At 44.7% G+C, this 12,730-nt stretch overlaps 2 protein-coding genes across 4 annotated transcripts in view; one reads left to right on the forward strand and one right to left on the reverse strand.

Moving 5' to 3' along the window:
• Positions 1–2,657, reverse strand: part of micall1a (MICAL-like 1a) — a 151,808-nt gene extending 149,151 nt beyond the window's left edge. For all 3 annotated transcript variants that reach the window (XR_008950826.1, XM_057034426.1, XM_057034424.1), the window contains exons 1-2: positions 2,080–2,657; positions 414–462 (exon numbers count right to left, since the gene is read on the reverse strand). Coding sequence is in view for 2 of the 3 variants with exons in the window: in XM_057034426.1 (XP_056890406.1) it covers positions 414–462; positions 2,080–2,225 (195 nt within the window). In the remaining variant the exon portion in view is untranslated. The remainder of the gene's footprint in view (positions 1–413; positions 463–2,079) is intronic.
• Positions 2,658–6,848: 4,191 nt separating this feature from the next.
• On the forward strand, positions 6,849–12,730 carry LOC130527053 (ADP-ribosylation factor-binding protein GGA1-like). The gene is made up of 17 exons (XM_057035140.1): positions 6,849–6,923; positions 7,533–7,617; positions 7,714–7,789; positions 7,857–7,955; positions 8,144–8,267; positions 8,614–8,717; positions 8,882–8,962; positions 9,111–9,248; positions 9,323–9,404; positions 9,477–9,584; positions 9,671–9,793; positions 9,998–10,041; positions 10,127–10,302; positions 10,377–10,597; positions 10,705–10,874; positions 10,972–11,082; positions 11,156–12,730. Exons 1-17 carry the CDS (start codon positions 6,878–6,880, stop codon positions 11,264–11,266), a joined length of 1,899 nt encoding a protein of 632 aa, XP_056891120.1. The 5' UTR covers positions 6,849–6,877; the 3' UTR covers positions 11,267–12,730.

Below are 12,730 nucleotides of genomic sequence, written 5' to 3' on the forward strand. Positions count from 1 at the left end.
AGTAGGCGTGATTGACCAGATGTTTCACTACTAAAGTGTTGGGTCCGTGCACCGCTTCCTTGTGCCGAACGTCAAAGAGAACAAAAAGCATCCAAAGTTTTACTCGCAGTAAATAGTAAGAGATTCCCATTCCACTGGAGGGATTTCTGCTGACATACAGATGATGTGGGGGGAAAAGAAAAACCCACAAAAGGAAAAACGCTAAATTTCTTTCGTCTACCGAATCCACAAGAACTGCAGGTTCAGCACTTTGACTTGAAATTGCTTTGGTTGGACTGTTCGAACTTCCAACTGCCTCCCTGTTTGCTCTTCCAGCCCCCCTCAGGATGAAATATTAACACAATTCACACCCAACATGCTGCGCGACATCACAGGTGCTAAGAATATTGAGGATGACTTTAAAATGGACTCACGAGGTGGTTGTTCTCGTAGACATTCTCTTTAGACAGGGAGGCAAAGTCTCTGAAATGACAAGACAGAAGAATAATATGTAAAACTTATGCGGGTTAGAACTATCCAGTGGTGTAGAGTGAAGGCGACTGTCAGAACCACCCTTATATACAGCATGGGCTGTATTTAGCGTGGTGACCCATTTTTATGTACGGCATCATGAGCCACTAAAATGCTATTACTGACTTGACAGAACAAAAGTAGAGAAAGGGAGGGCAGCTAAGTTCCAACAGCTGCCACTTCTTCCTGAGCCACATTTAACTGGTCTGTGTGTGTGTGTGTGGACAGCAAGTGGAAAGAAGGAGCAGTATTAAACAGGAATGATGGGCTTATAATCACAAAGCTCCACCTTGAAAAGCCTGGAGTGAGCTGCTGCAGCCAGTCCTCCCACCAGTAAACATCCTGCAGTAAAACTGGAAAACGTCTGGCAGCGTGTGTGCATGTGTTAGCGCGCACGTGTGTAATGTTGGAGCAGCACAAAGTGACCCGTGTTCCCTTTAATCTAGCCCTCGTGGTGACGGACTCTAATGTCAGGATCGTGTCGAAACAAGTCCAGTTTTGTCGCAGCTACTAAAACAGCGAGCGGGAAACATAAAAAAGGGACGGGGAGAAATGAAGGGGAAAAAACATTAAGCCAGACTGTCGGGACTAATTTACAGCGTGGATGGAGCATATCTGTGATCTCGACTGGGAACTTACTCCATGGTGACTCAGTGAGTCTCATTCCCAAGTTTATTTTGGGAATGTTGCTGCTGTGTGTGCGTGAAAGGCCTTTAAATTCCACATGATTACAGTTTAGCTGAACAATGAATCCTGTTGTAGTCTGGCCCAAATATCAGATAAGATACTCCTTTATTCGTCAAATAAGGGGACATTTGCATTAGCATTGATCCAAAATGCCCATGAATTGTTCTCCCCAACATTAATGAGCCACTGAGGATCTCTTTCTCCCTTTTAGGTAAACGTCAAGGCGAGAACAGCTGCTGCCAACATTGCTACCAGTGATGTACAACAATAACAGAGGCTGCAGATCGTCTCGCAACGGCCGCCCCCCCGAAGCTGGTCCACCAGGTCCAGGTCTTCTGACGGTTCCGGTGAGCAAGAAGCTCTGATACAAACTGAAGAGGTTGACCCTGAATATGTGGTATTTACCCCCCACTCTCCATGGATGCTTTCAGAAAGTCCTCCTCTGTTGAGAACCACCTGAAATGGCGTTTTTGAAATTGCTTGAGAACCAAAACAAGGTCAAGCCGAATTCTCCTTGTAACAGTCGTCAGGTTATCTTGCGTCTTGCAGCGATTTTGCAGCGTGCAGGAAGCGGCGCGGTTTGTAGCGACAGCAGCTTCAACCACACATTAAAATTTAAAAAAAAGCGTGTTCAATGTTCAGCATCCAACGACAACACGTTTGAAATTATCCCTGCGTCGACAATAACGCATCCATCTTTTGAAACTCTTTTTCAAGCGAGTCCTCTGTTTGTTCTCGTAATTATTAAACTCATTTCTAAGCTCGCCGTGAACCATCTGTTATCTGAACTTCACGGGTGATGATTAAAAATCTGGAATAAGAATCTTTACTCCTAAATTTGAACCAGAGTTGCGTCGGAGTTTTGATGATGAGGTTACTTACATGAGCTCCGGTCTGAAACGATGGATTATGGCACAAAACGCCAAACCGTCCCGGAAGGACCTCGACATGTCCTTTATGTGCACATCGTTGTAATCTTCACATTGTATTCGGCACCACTCCTGGAGAGCCTTCAACGATCCCATCATAACGCCGTTTGCGCGCACACGTCCGTCTGTACCCGGCGAATGTGATACGATTTAATGTCCCGTGCGTGACAGAAGGAGGCGAATCATCGAGTCATCGGCGGCGCTTGGAGGAGGGGGGCGAGAGCCAGGCAACACCCGATGTTAGAGCACCATACAGTCGCCAACAGCCGGAGCATGCTAGCTACATGTTAGCTCCCTTTCGACACAATGCATCGGGTGCCGCGCCGTGTATTTCGCCGAGTTATCAAGACAGCGATGACGGCATCTCAGGCGGAACTTTGACCATGATCGGTCAGATAAAACACGGCCGATAACCAGTGATACCTCGCCTTGGGAGGCAGTTGTTGGCGTAGGCGACCTCGCTAAGGACTAAAGTCTGTCATACATTTGTGTCACTGCGGAGAAACCGCTTTAGGCGACAGTAAACTTGCACGGCGCCCCCGTTCATACCCACCCGGGGCAACAGCGCCCCCTACCTGTGCGGAGGACGCGGAGCCCTGTCCTGCACCGAACAGTTTCGGCTTATTTGCACCGAATTTGCTGAAAACATTGGGAAGTGCAAGTTTGCATTTACCCCCTGTTTTCAGTGTGTTTGTATAATTTGCTCTGATTTCTCAGACCTGCGATGTCCGAGACAAAAACAATGTACAACACCGTCATAAAAGCTTCAGAGTATGTTTGTGCTGTGTGGTGGATGCCTTCAGGTTGACATGCACGTTTATATATAATATCAAATTGTAATTTAAATGCAAATCACCGCCAAACACACCATTAATCCTTCACTTCCTTAATTTGCGCTACTACGCTGCCAAGTGGACAGTGCATGTAAAACAGTTAGTGCAATGACACCATGGCTTTGGTGTGTGAAATTTGAACTGAATAAAGTTGGTTTAAGGGGCTCATATATAAACCATGAACTTATTAATATGGCAGGGCCATAGGGAAGGTGGAAATTGGGAACGAGGTCTATGATGTTAATTAGCTTGTGTTAGTTTGTGACAACCTGTTTGTTTTATTCAATATAATATAAAAATAATTTTTCCACAGTGATGGGGCTCAAACTGTTGCTCAATCTATTAAACAGGGTGAGGGAGTAATTGATCTTTGCAGTGACTCGAAGCATAGTCCTTTGCGTCCTCTCGTGTCACCGCCCACAGTTTGGATAATCCCATCAAGAGGGACACCGCACAGACTCTGAAGTTAAGCCTGCTGAAAGGACAAAAACGCTTGTGGATACAACCAAACGCTATTTTTAAACATGGTTAACTGGTTCTTAAACAATTTAAATAGCTCATCTGCAAAATGAAATTCTCATCTTGAAAGGTGGGTTGATGTATTCACTATTTAGTTGTTGACTTTGTGTGAAAAGTGGCTTTTTATTCCTCCCAGCACAGAGATGATAAATAGGATGTTTGCTTTAAACTCCAATTGTATTTATCTTTCATCTGTTTTTACATTTTAGTGGGTGTTGTCAGCAAGTGAATGAATCAAGCTGGGAGCCTTTTCACCAAGAATACAATTAAAAGAGACTGAATATGGACCGCTTAAACGACACATTCCAAAGTGGACTTTCATCGCAGCACTTTGTCCAAAATGAAGAACCACTCTACAAGGAGTACAGGCCTCCCCCAAAAGACATCATCCAGCTCCCTAAAGCTGTTCTCTACCTCATCATGGCTGCTCTGGTCGTTGTTGCTGTTGCTTACGCCATCGTTGGTCACCTGATCAAAGATCTCCTGCTGGATATAACAGGTATCTTAGCACCCACAGTCGTCAGTTTAGAGTCATTTATTCCACTTCTTTGTTAATGCCCGGGTTTAAAATGTGTACATCAAGGTTGCCCGTTTCTTTTTAACCTATATTACACATGAACTAAAAAGATTTGGCCAGTGCTGCATAGTTCAGTCAGAAGCTGCTGGGAGCCTCAAGCAGACGTCATAAATGATCACGTGTTGTGGAGGAATCAGTAGCTGGAGGTGACAAACTTCAGGTGTTGACCCAGGAAAATCTGGCTGACCTTTACAGCCATCAGGTAGCAAATGTTATAGTTAGGATGGATGACTGGTTGATCTCTGTACTTTGACCAGTTAATCACCATTAACGTATCTGCTCCCCTGGGGTTCAGTCCATAAACCTTTGAGTTCTGCTGGATGCAGATGAAGTAAAAGTGAAACTACTGTTTGTAACCTGAAGATCTTGAATGAAGTGATAATATGAACGGCAGCTTTAAAGACAACTGTGTGTGAGAATAAAGCCGACGGGGATAAATGTGTCTTTCATGTCCTCAGACTGTTTGCTGGGCCCGCTCGATGATGACCTGACAAAAGACAGCAAGGCGCCAGAAGGAGTCAGCCCCCTGAACATGCCCGCCGCCCTCAACCACTCACACCCAAATGCCTTCCACGTGTGGGACCAGGACGACATCATCATCCCCATGACTCCCACAGGCCACAGCCCCCTGACCAGCCCTTTCATTTCCGTCATCCCGTACATCCCTCCCTTCTTTCCCAGCCACCTCAACATGGGCAGCCCGGCTTACAATTATCCCATCCCAAAGGACAGCGAAGCCTGAGGCCACATGAAGCTCCAACCGGTGGCCCTGGATCGAAGCACGGAGTTTTCACCTTTAAGGTGTGAAACACCCCTAAAGAAAAGAACCTGGCAAGTTCCTACAGGACCTGCAAGAACCTATGAAGGCATCTGGATTTATCTCTGCTGCACTTAATCAAGAATAAAAGGCCAGTCTGATGAGATGTTCCTCAGTGGTTTTCTGCTTGAGGATCCGAGCCAGGTTGGAATCGTGGCTGTTGAGGTCCCTGGAAAGGAGCTAATAATCACATGAGACCTAGAAATGCAGCAAAGTGAAGTCTTTCCTATATTCTCCATCCATCCACGTTACCTTTCAGGGAAGCTTTCAGTCTTCCAAGGGTTTAACAAGTGTTCCTGAATTCAGATTGAATGTCCCTGTGCAAAATAAAGATGGACATTTGCTGAGATAATTCTGGCTCTGGAATTTTTGACTTATACTGATTCACAATATGTTCAGGAGAGTTTGAGGATTAAACCAAAACAGTAGTTTAGATTCAGGTTGTACATATTTGCAGTAGCATCAAATGAAACACACATTACACGGGGAACTAGCCTGTTACCTTGGTAGTGCAGGATCACCAGATTAACTGTTATATGAGTGACACTTGATGTTATGAAATATAATTTGCTGCTGCAGAAGAACACAGCGCTCACATTTTCAGGGATACTGGAGGAGAAATCTAGAAATATTGAAACACACCCTCTTGTGCACCATCAGTGTTTGAGAACTGTAAAAAGAGGATTATTTCACCCTAGCTGGGTGTCCTTTTCTTATTATATAATATTTTGGGGGGGGATTTTTCCTCTCTTGCTCAATCCAGCTGGGAAAAGCAGCACGTGGCCTGAGTGTGAATGGAGATTAGGAAGAGGAGATTAGACAAGCAACTTAGTCATTTTATTAGTTTTGACGGTGAAATTAACCTGCAACACACCTGCAGCACAGGGCAGCAGAGCAGTGACTCCAGTTAAAACCAGTGACGTACCAAAGGGGACAGAAAAGGTTTTGTTTATCTTCTTTAATCAGGGCCTCCTGCTGGAGAAGATCTCAGCCTGATGATATAACAGGTTTATCATTGGTGGTAAAAGGGTTCAGCTTACGATGGAGACATTTAAGAGTTATTTGAGATAGTAGGCTGGGTCCTTTAGTAACCATTAACTTACACGCACCTCAATATCTCTGGCAGCTTGTGACACTTGTGTTTGTGTTGCATAATTTCCCGCTCTGCTGGTTTACCAGGGTTTGGAAAAACTGATCTATATAAATGAGGCTTAATTTTGTAGCAGGAGAACACAAAAAAGAGGGAATTGTTACTCCTAAAAATGTTCATAAGCGCATCAAAATGAAACTGCCCAGTATAACCTTGTTACGTGGGTGTTCCTTGCACCAATGCACTAGTTCGCCATTGTTTAGCTCACAGTTAGAGTTCACATTTAAACTAAGAGCATGGTGGATTTGTCAAACACTTATGGACAATTGTAATTTTGATCTTGGATTTAAAACTGTGAACTCCTGTAGGTGAGAGTCTGAAACACAGAACAGCATTAAGAGACCTGTGAGGAACTCATCCGGTCTGGCTTTGTGGTGGAAAAAGCACCAAAAACAGAAAAATACCTGGAATTTCATTCAGAGACACGAATACCTGCAGCCGTCTTTCACATTAATTTATCCATTCCTGTTTATTTCTATGCCGTCAGATTTCTTTTCTTTTTGTGTGGCTTTATGCTAAATTTGTGGGTTGAACTCAATCTGAGTCTCCAAACTGGTGGCTCAGTAACTTCCTCTAGTCTCGCAAACACAAGTGCAGAAATGCAGAAATAAAATATTAAATAAATGAATACGTTAATAAATGTAGATACACAGAAATGACCCAACTACATTTTCTGTATCCTGTGCGTATACATGCCTGTATTTATTTAATAATCTCTCAATTTGAGCTTAATTTATTGTTTGTGCTCCATTGGGGGAAAATCGGACGGTCAGAAGCGCCTTCGAGCTCCCGTCCAATCTCGCGATATGTTACAAAATCACGCGATATTTGGCACTTGTTTGGGATTCCTGAAAAATGGCGGCGGTGCCTCCAGATGAGGCGACTCTAGAGTCTCGCATCAGTAAGTCAACTCAGCGAACACCAACAGGTCACATTGACATCGTCGGGAAGCTTTAACTTTCGACTCTAATTTGTATGACAGCGCAGTCTCTGCCACAATTCGCAATCGCCAGTCAAAGAGCAGAAAGACGGATTTGCTGACAGCCAATAAAGAAACATCCGATCAGAAAGTGCATCGATAAAGCAAAAAAACTCTTAATCGAAGCTTCTATTGTGATCACAGCCTGCTCTTTATTGCATTCAAAACATCGTATCGAGGTGTTATAATCCCGACGATATGTTGGATGCAAAAAAACCTCACCTAGCTACATAAGTTGCTGCTAGCTTTTCCCAAGGAACACCTAATAAAACTCGTTAAGGGACGGCACTTTATACTATTTATGTTCTAACGTGGTTATAAAAGCAAAAGGAAGTTCTGTCAGTATTCTCCTGTTAAATGCAGGTGGTGCTTTTTGTCACCTCCTGCAAAAAGTTGGTGTCTGATTTGAGAAACTCCAAACATTAAAAGTAACGAGACAGTTGGAGAGTTTTCCTCAAACATTATGGGAATAAAATTGCGTCCGTGCAACACTTACACCTCTGAATTGACCTCTGTTGTCTGTTTTTCCAGACAAAGCCACCAACCCTCTAAATAAAGAGACTGACTGGGAAAACATCAAGAGCTTTTGTGATCAGCTCAACAATGAACCCGATGGGTGAGATCATTCTAGTAATGATTCGAATTATTAAAAGTATTGTTTGTTCTTTTCTCCGTGTCAAAACCTGCTGTTTGAATTTCTTTTATCAATCAGTCCTCAGCTCGCGACCAGACTTCTGGCCCATAAAATCCAGTCGCCCCAGGAATGGGAGGCTAAGCAAGCTCTTACTGTAAGTGATTACCCATAATATACTGCCACAGATGCACCAAGGTTATAAGAGATCAAATTGTTTCAAGGTTTTGGAGACATGCGTGAAGAACTGTGGAAAGCGATTCTGCAGCGAAGTGGGGAAGTTTCGCTTTCTCAACGAGCTCATCAAGGTGGTTTCACCCAAGGTAATGATTCCTCTTTGCTAAAGATTCACTACATGCAGTAAACTTTGACTTGACTTACTACTAATATAAGCAGTAAAAGCGACTTTTCAATGGAAAAAACAATAAAACAGACACATTCGGTTTATTCACCTACAGTTTGCAATCACGTCTCAGTTTTCAAGTCATCATTTCATTCATTCCCCTTGTAGTATTTAGGTTCCAGGGCACCAGAGCCAGTGAAGAAGAAGGTGTTGGAAATGTTGTACCTTTGGACAGTGACGCTGCCTGAGGAAACCAAAATAGCAGATGCCTATTATATGCTGAAAAAACAAGGTGAGGCACGGCAGAAGTCCAACATATCTCATTTTCTTAGCTTGCATGTTGTCTTGTTTTCTACATTGAGGCATGCGGCGGTTTGTGAACGTGCTGCTCTTACTTCTCGTGTTTCACTGCTAATCGTGATTTGGTTCCTCGGATTTCCACTTCTCTCTTTTTACGGCTGATCAAAAGGTCATTGGATATGCTTGCTTCTGTTTTTTGCTCTATATGCACAGGTTATAATAAGTTAAAGTTGACTCAGTCTTTGTACACAGACAGTATACAGTGTAAATATAAAATGTAATGCTCCAAATGCAAGCTGGTAGCACAAAAAGCTCATTTTTGCCATCTGCTCTTGCAGGAATTGTCTTGCAGGACCCTGTTCTTCCCAGCGACAGCCCGCTTTCACCACCGCCACCGCCCAAAGCCTCAAGTGCCATCTTTGAGGATGAGGAGAAATCCAAGGTTGGCAAAGATTTAGAGGTTTTTCAAACAGGAGGGATCAGCCTCATGTTGGATTCATTAAAACGTCTCTTTAAAGTGAAGCTGCTGTCAGAATTATTGATGAACCGATGCTTTGCAAAGCTCCTGTTTCTCTCCACTAACTCTATCCCATCCTCTTTTTATAGACGCTGTCTCTTTTGTTGAACAGCACCAACCCCGAAGATTTAAGAGCGGCAAACAAGCTAATAAAGGAAATGGTCCAGGAGGTGTGTCATCACATTTATTTACCACATGATTACAGTAGTGGTCCCACCTGCAGGTTCCTCTGTGTTCTTACATGATTTATAAAAGCATAATCTATAATCAGTCTTAACTTCCAGGTTTAGACGGTTAACTCTATCACTTTATTCTCAGGACCAAAAACGGGTGGAGAAGGTCTCAAAGCGGGCGAACGCCATCCTGGAGGTGAAGGAGAGTGTCACCCTGCTGAGCCAGCTGCTGCAGGGCTACAGCAAAGAGAGCTGCTCACAGAGCAACCAGGAGCTCATTAAAGTTAGCACAGCTCAGCACGTTCAGACCAGCGAGTCAGAAAAGCAGCAGAGTCACGAGACTGTGTCTGTTTCCAGGATCTTTTCCAGCGCTGTGAAAAGATGAGGCCCACGCTGTTCAGATTAGCAAGCGACACGGAGGATAATGACGAAGCCTTAGGTGAGCATCCGCTCCGTTAACGTTCTGCTCATCTTTCAGGCGATGACTCCTTTTATCTTTCCCCATTTACAGCGGATATCTTACAAGCCAACGACAGCCTGACTCAGGTCATCAACCAGTACAGGCAGCTGGTGCAGGGGGAGGATGTAGCAGCAGATGACATAACCACGCCACAGCCCAGTAGGTGCACGTGTGTGTTCTCTTTCACTAGTTTTCCTGCACGTCTGTTCAGAAGATCCTAAACAGATGTTCTCTGTCCTCACCAGGCTCCGCCCTGGAGGACCTGATGGGGCTCAACACATCAGCCAGCACGGCACCAACCTCCAGGCTGCAGACCCTGACACAGAACACGGGCGTCAGCCTCTTAGACGATGAACTCGCATCACTGGGTTAGCAAAAGGGGGAAAAAAGGAGGGGGGGGGGGACAGCTGGCTCGTAAATATAAACGTAGACGACCAAGCTCTTAACAAGCAAGGAAAAAAAGACGTCAGCACAACTCGGGGTCACATCTGGCCACGCCACACAAAAACTGCAGGCTTAAATTTGAACGTGGCTGGTACAAAAGTTCCAATCATTGATTTTTCTCTCTTTAGGATTGAATGTAACAGAAAACTGCGTCGACCAGGATGGCTTTCAGGTAAGGGTCCTTCGATTAAGAGTTTGAACTATAATCTGAAACTATACGGCCATAACGTGTCATTTCCCCCATGTTTCTCTCACAGACCTCGGATGGTTCACAGTCGGCCCTTCCAGCCTTGTTTCCAGCTAAGATCCAGACCCAACAGCCCCCACCTGCTGGGCTCGCCACTGCAGTTCCCAAACCGATGGAAGAGCTCGATTTGTTGGGGAAGGCGCTGCTGCAGCAGGCTCTTCCCCCGGAGAGCCAGCAGGTCAAGTGGTGAGTGCGTCTGCTCACACAGTTTCGGCTGAAGGTCACGCATCCGTCCCAACTTTCTGCTCTCGTGGACGCAGGGACAAGCTTCAGCCTCACTCCAGAGTCACCTTACGAGAGCTGCAGAAATCCAACACCAAGGCCGCGCCAGCCGCTAACGCGAGCACGTTCTCCTCCTCGCCCGTCGCCGACCTGTCGGGCTTTCCTGATATCCTCTCAACTCCCAGTCTCACAGCTGTGGATCCCTATGACAGCATCTCTCTAGCTGATGTTACTGTCCCGCTGGAATCAATCAAACCCAGTAAGCACAAGCACTACAGCTAACTCTAGCTAGCTCTCTTCAGGTCTGTTAAAGGGACTCCTAATGCTTTGCGTCATCATCCATTCTCCCCTCTCCTCTAAATCCAGGTAGTCTGTTACCGGTGAGCGTGTTTGACAAACACAGCCTGCGTGTTCTGTTCACCTTCGCCCGGGACTCTCCTCCGTCCCGGGCCGACGTGCTGGTGGTGATCATCTCCATGCTGTCCTCAGCCCCCACTCCCGTCACCAACATCCGCTTTCAGGCAGCCGTGCCGAAGGTGGGCTTGCATTTGTCACAAACATACAAGGGTTTGGCTTCTAAAAAGGTCATTTATGGATACCCGTCACGACATTTGACTATTTTCTGTTTCCTAGGTTATGAGAGTGAAGTTGCTGCCTCCCTCCAGTACTGAGCTCCCTGCCTTTAACCCCATCCTGCCTCCCACTGCTGTCACACAGATCTTGTTACTGGCAAACCCTCACAAGGTACCTGATCACCAAACGCTCCCTCTAGTATCCAGTCTGAGGCTGATTCATATTCTCTCACCTCATATTACAGGAGAAAGTGCGTTTGAGGTACAAGCTGACCTTCAACCTGGGAGACAAAGCTCATGACGAATCTGGTGATGTGGACCAGTTCCCTCCAGCCAACACCTGGGGGAAGCTGTAATAGCAAAGACCGTCCTAGTATCTGATCCCAAGCTTCCTTTAGATTGGGTCTGAAGCCGCCCCCTCGGCTCTGCCGACCCAAACCACGCAAGAGCGGATGTTGAGATCAGCTTCCCCTCGGTGCCTTCCTTCACATCCTCGCTGTCTTTCTTCTTCTTCTCATGCAGCTTTTTCTTTTTCCCAACAAGGAGTCATTGATTTACTTTAGTGATGCGTTTGGGGAACCAAATGGAGCCTTTAGAGCGAAAAGAGAATGCCGAGTTTACATGATTTCACCTCCACTCTGATTTCCCATGTCATAGTTTGCATCTACAGCTGTTAAAGTCAACCTCCAAGAGTTTGATGTTGTTGTGGGGACCGTGCGAGTGTCCCTTCCATTGTTCAAAAGGTTCAACTTGAGTTAAGCCTAAAGTTAATGATAAACACTCGACTTTCCTCAGCAGAGGAGCAAGTTCACTAGACGATGTCCTGCTCTGCTGCAGCAAACCTGCTCCTGATGTGTCACATATCTGATTGGTAGTTCTTTTTATAAAACTTCTTTTTTTTTAAATTACTATTACTTTTGTTTTTCTTGTCTGGCCAGTTCTAATGGGCCGACATCTGCGTGAAGATGTGACTACTGCAAAATCTTAAGGAAACGGGACAGTGAAGGGGCTAAATGGAAGTCAGCCATCTTATTTTTTACACACAGAAGGAAAGACACACACACTCACTCACCTCCATTCCATTTTTTTTTTTAAACTTGCACCTTTTGATTTTTAGATCTAGTTTACACTCAGGATTTTGATTGGGGACGTTGTTCATGCACTTTTATTTGATTTTTTTCCTTTTGCACATGAAATCTCCACAGGTTAGTCTTTCCTACCTGCTGCCTTTATACTGTCGATGGACCCAAAGATGTTTGAGTTGCTGCCACCCATTTGGATTCCACCACATGTGCCTGAGATCTGATCCATCTGTGATGTTGGGAGAATCGTTCTAGCCTCTAACGTTCCTTAGATGCAGGTTCCCTCTCGGTCTTAAATGTCCCGAGACCAAAATTAATTGTAAATCTGAAAGTTTGAAATTTCAAATAGAGGAATAGATTTTGTCATTCAGCATCACTTGTTCATAATTTTAAACTATAAATCTTTTGTTTCCATGAGCTCACTGCTTGATTTATGTTTAAATGACTGAGCAGTGAGCAGTGTTTCATAAGAAATTCCTATTCTTTCTGGCTAAAACCGTGAATTGTAAATGATGAAAGCAACCTTTATCATAATTTAAGCCACAACACACTTTCCAGTCATGATGATTCCTTTTTTTTTTTTTAAATTGTGAAAAGCCCTTGACGGATGTATTTTGGGGGACTAAATGATCTTATCTGTTATACCCCGTGTACCATAAATCACTTGTACAATAACCGTATACATTGGTGCAAAATAAGTGTCGTACGGCTAAGGCAATAAAAACGAACATGAATACA

The sequence above is a fragment of the Takifugu flavidus genome, chromosome 6 (genome assembly GCF_003711565.1).
Source record: "Takifugu flavidus isolate HTHZ2018 chromosome 6, ASM371156v2, whole genome shotgun sequence".
In the NCBI taxonomy this organism is placed as follows: Eukaryota; Metazoa; Chordata; class Actinopteri; order Tetraodontiformes; family Tetraodontidae; genus Takifugu; species Takifugu flavidus.

Excerpts from the sequence above, each read along its gene's own strand:
- LOC130527053 (XM_057035140.1), top strand. The coding sequence starts at position 6,878 with ATGGCGGCGGTGCCTCCAGATGAGGCGACTCTAGAGTCTCGCATCA. Across the intron at positions 6,924-7,532 it reads GACTCTAGAGTCTCGCATCA|ACAAAGCCACCAACCCTCTA; the intron begins GTAAGTCAACTC and ends CTGTTTTTCCAG. Across the intron at positions 10,875-10,971 it reads TTCAGGCAGCCGTGCCGAAG|GTTATGAGAGTGAAGTTGCT; the intron begins GTGGGCTTGCAT and ends TCTGTTTCCTAG.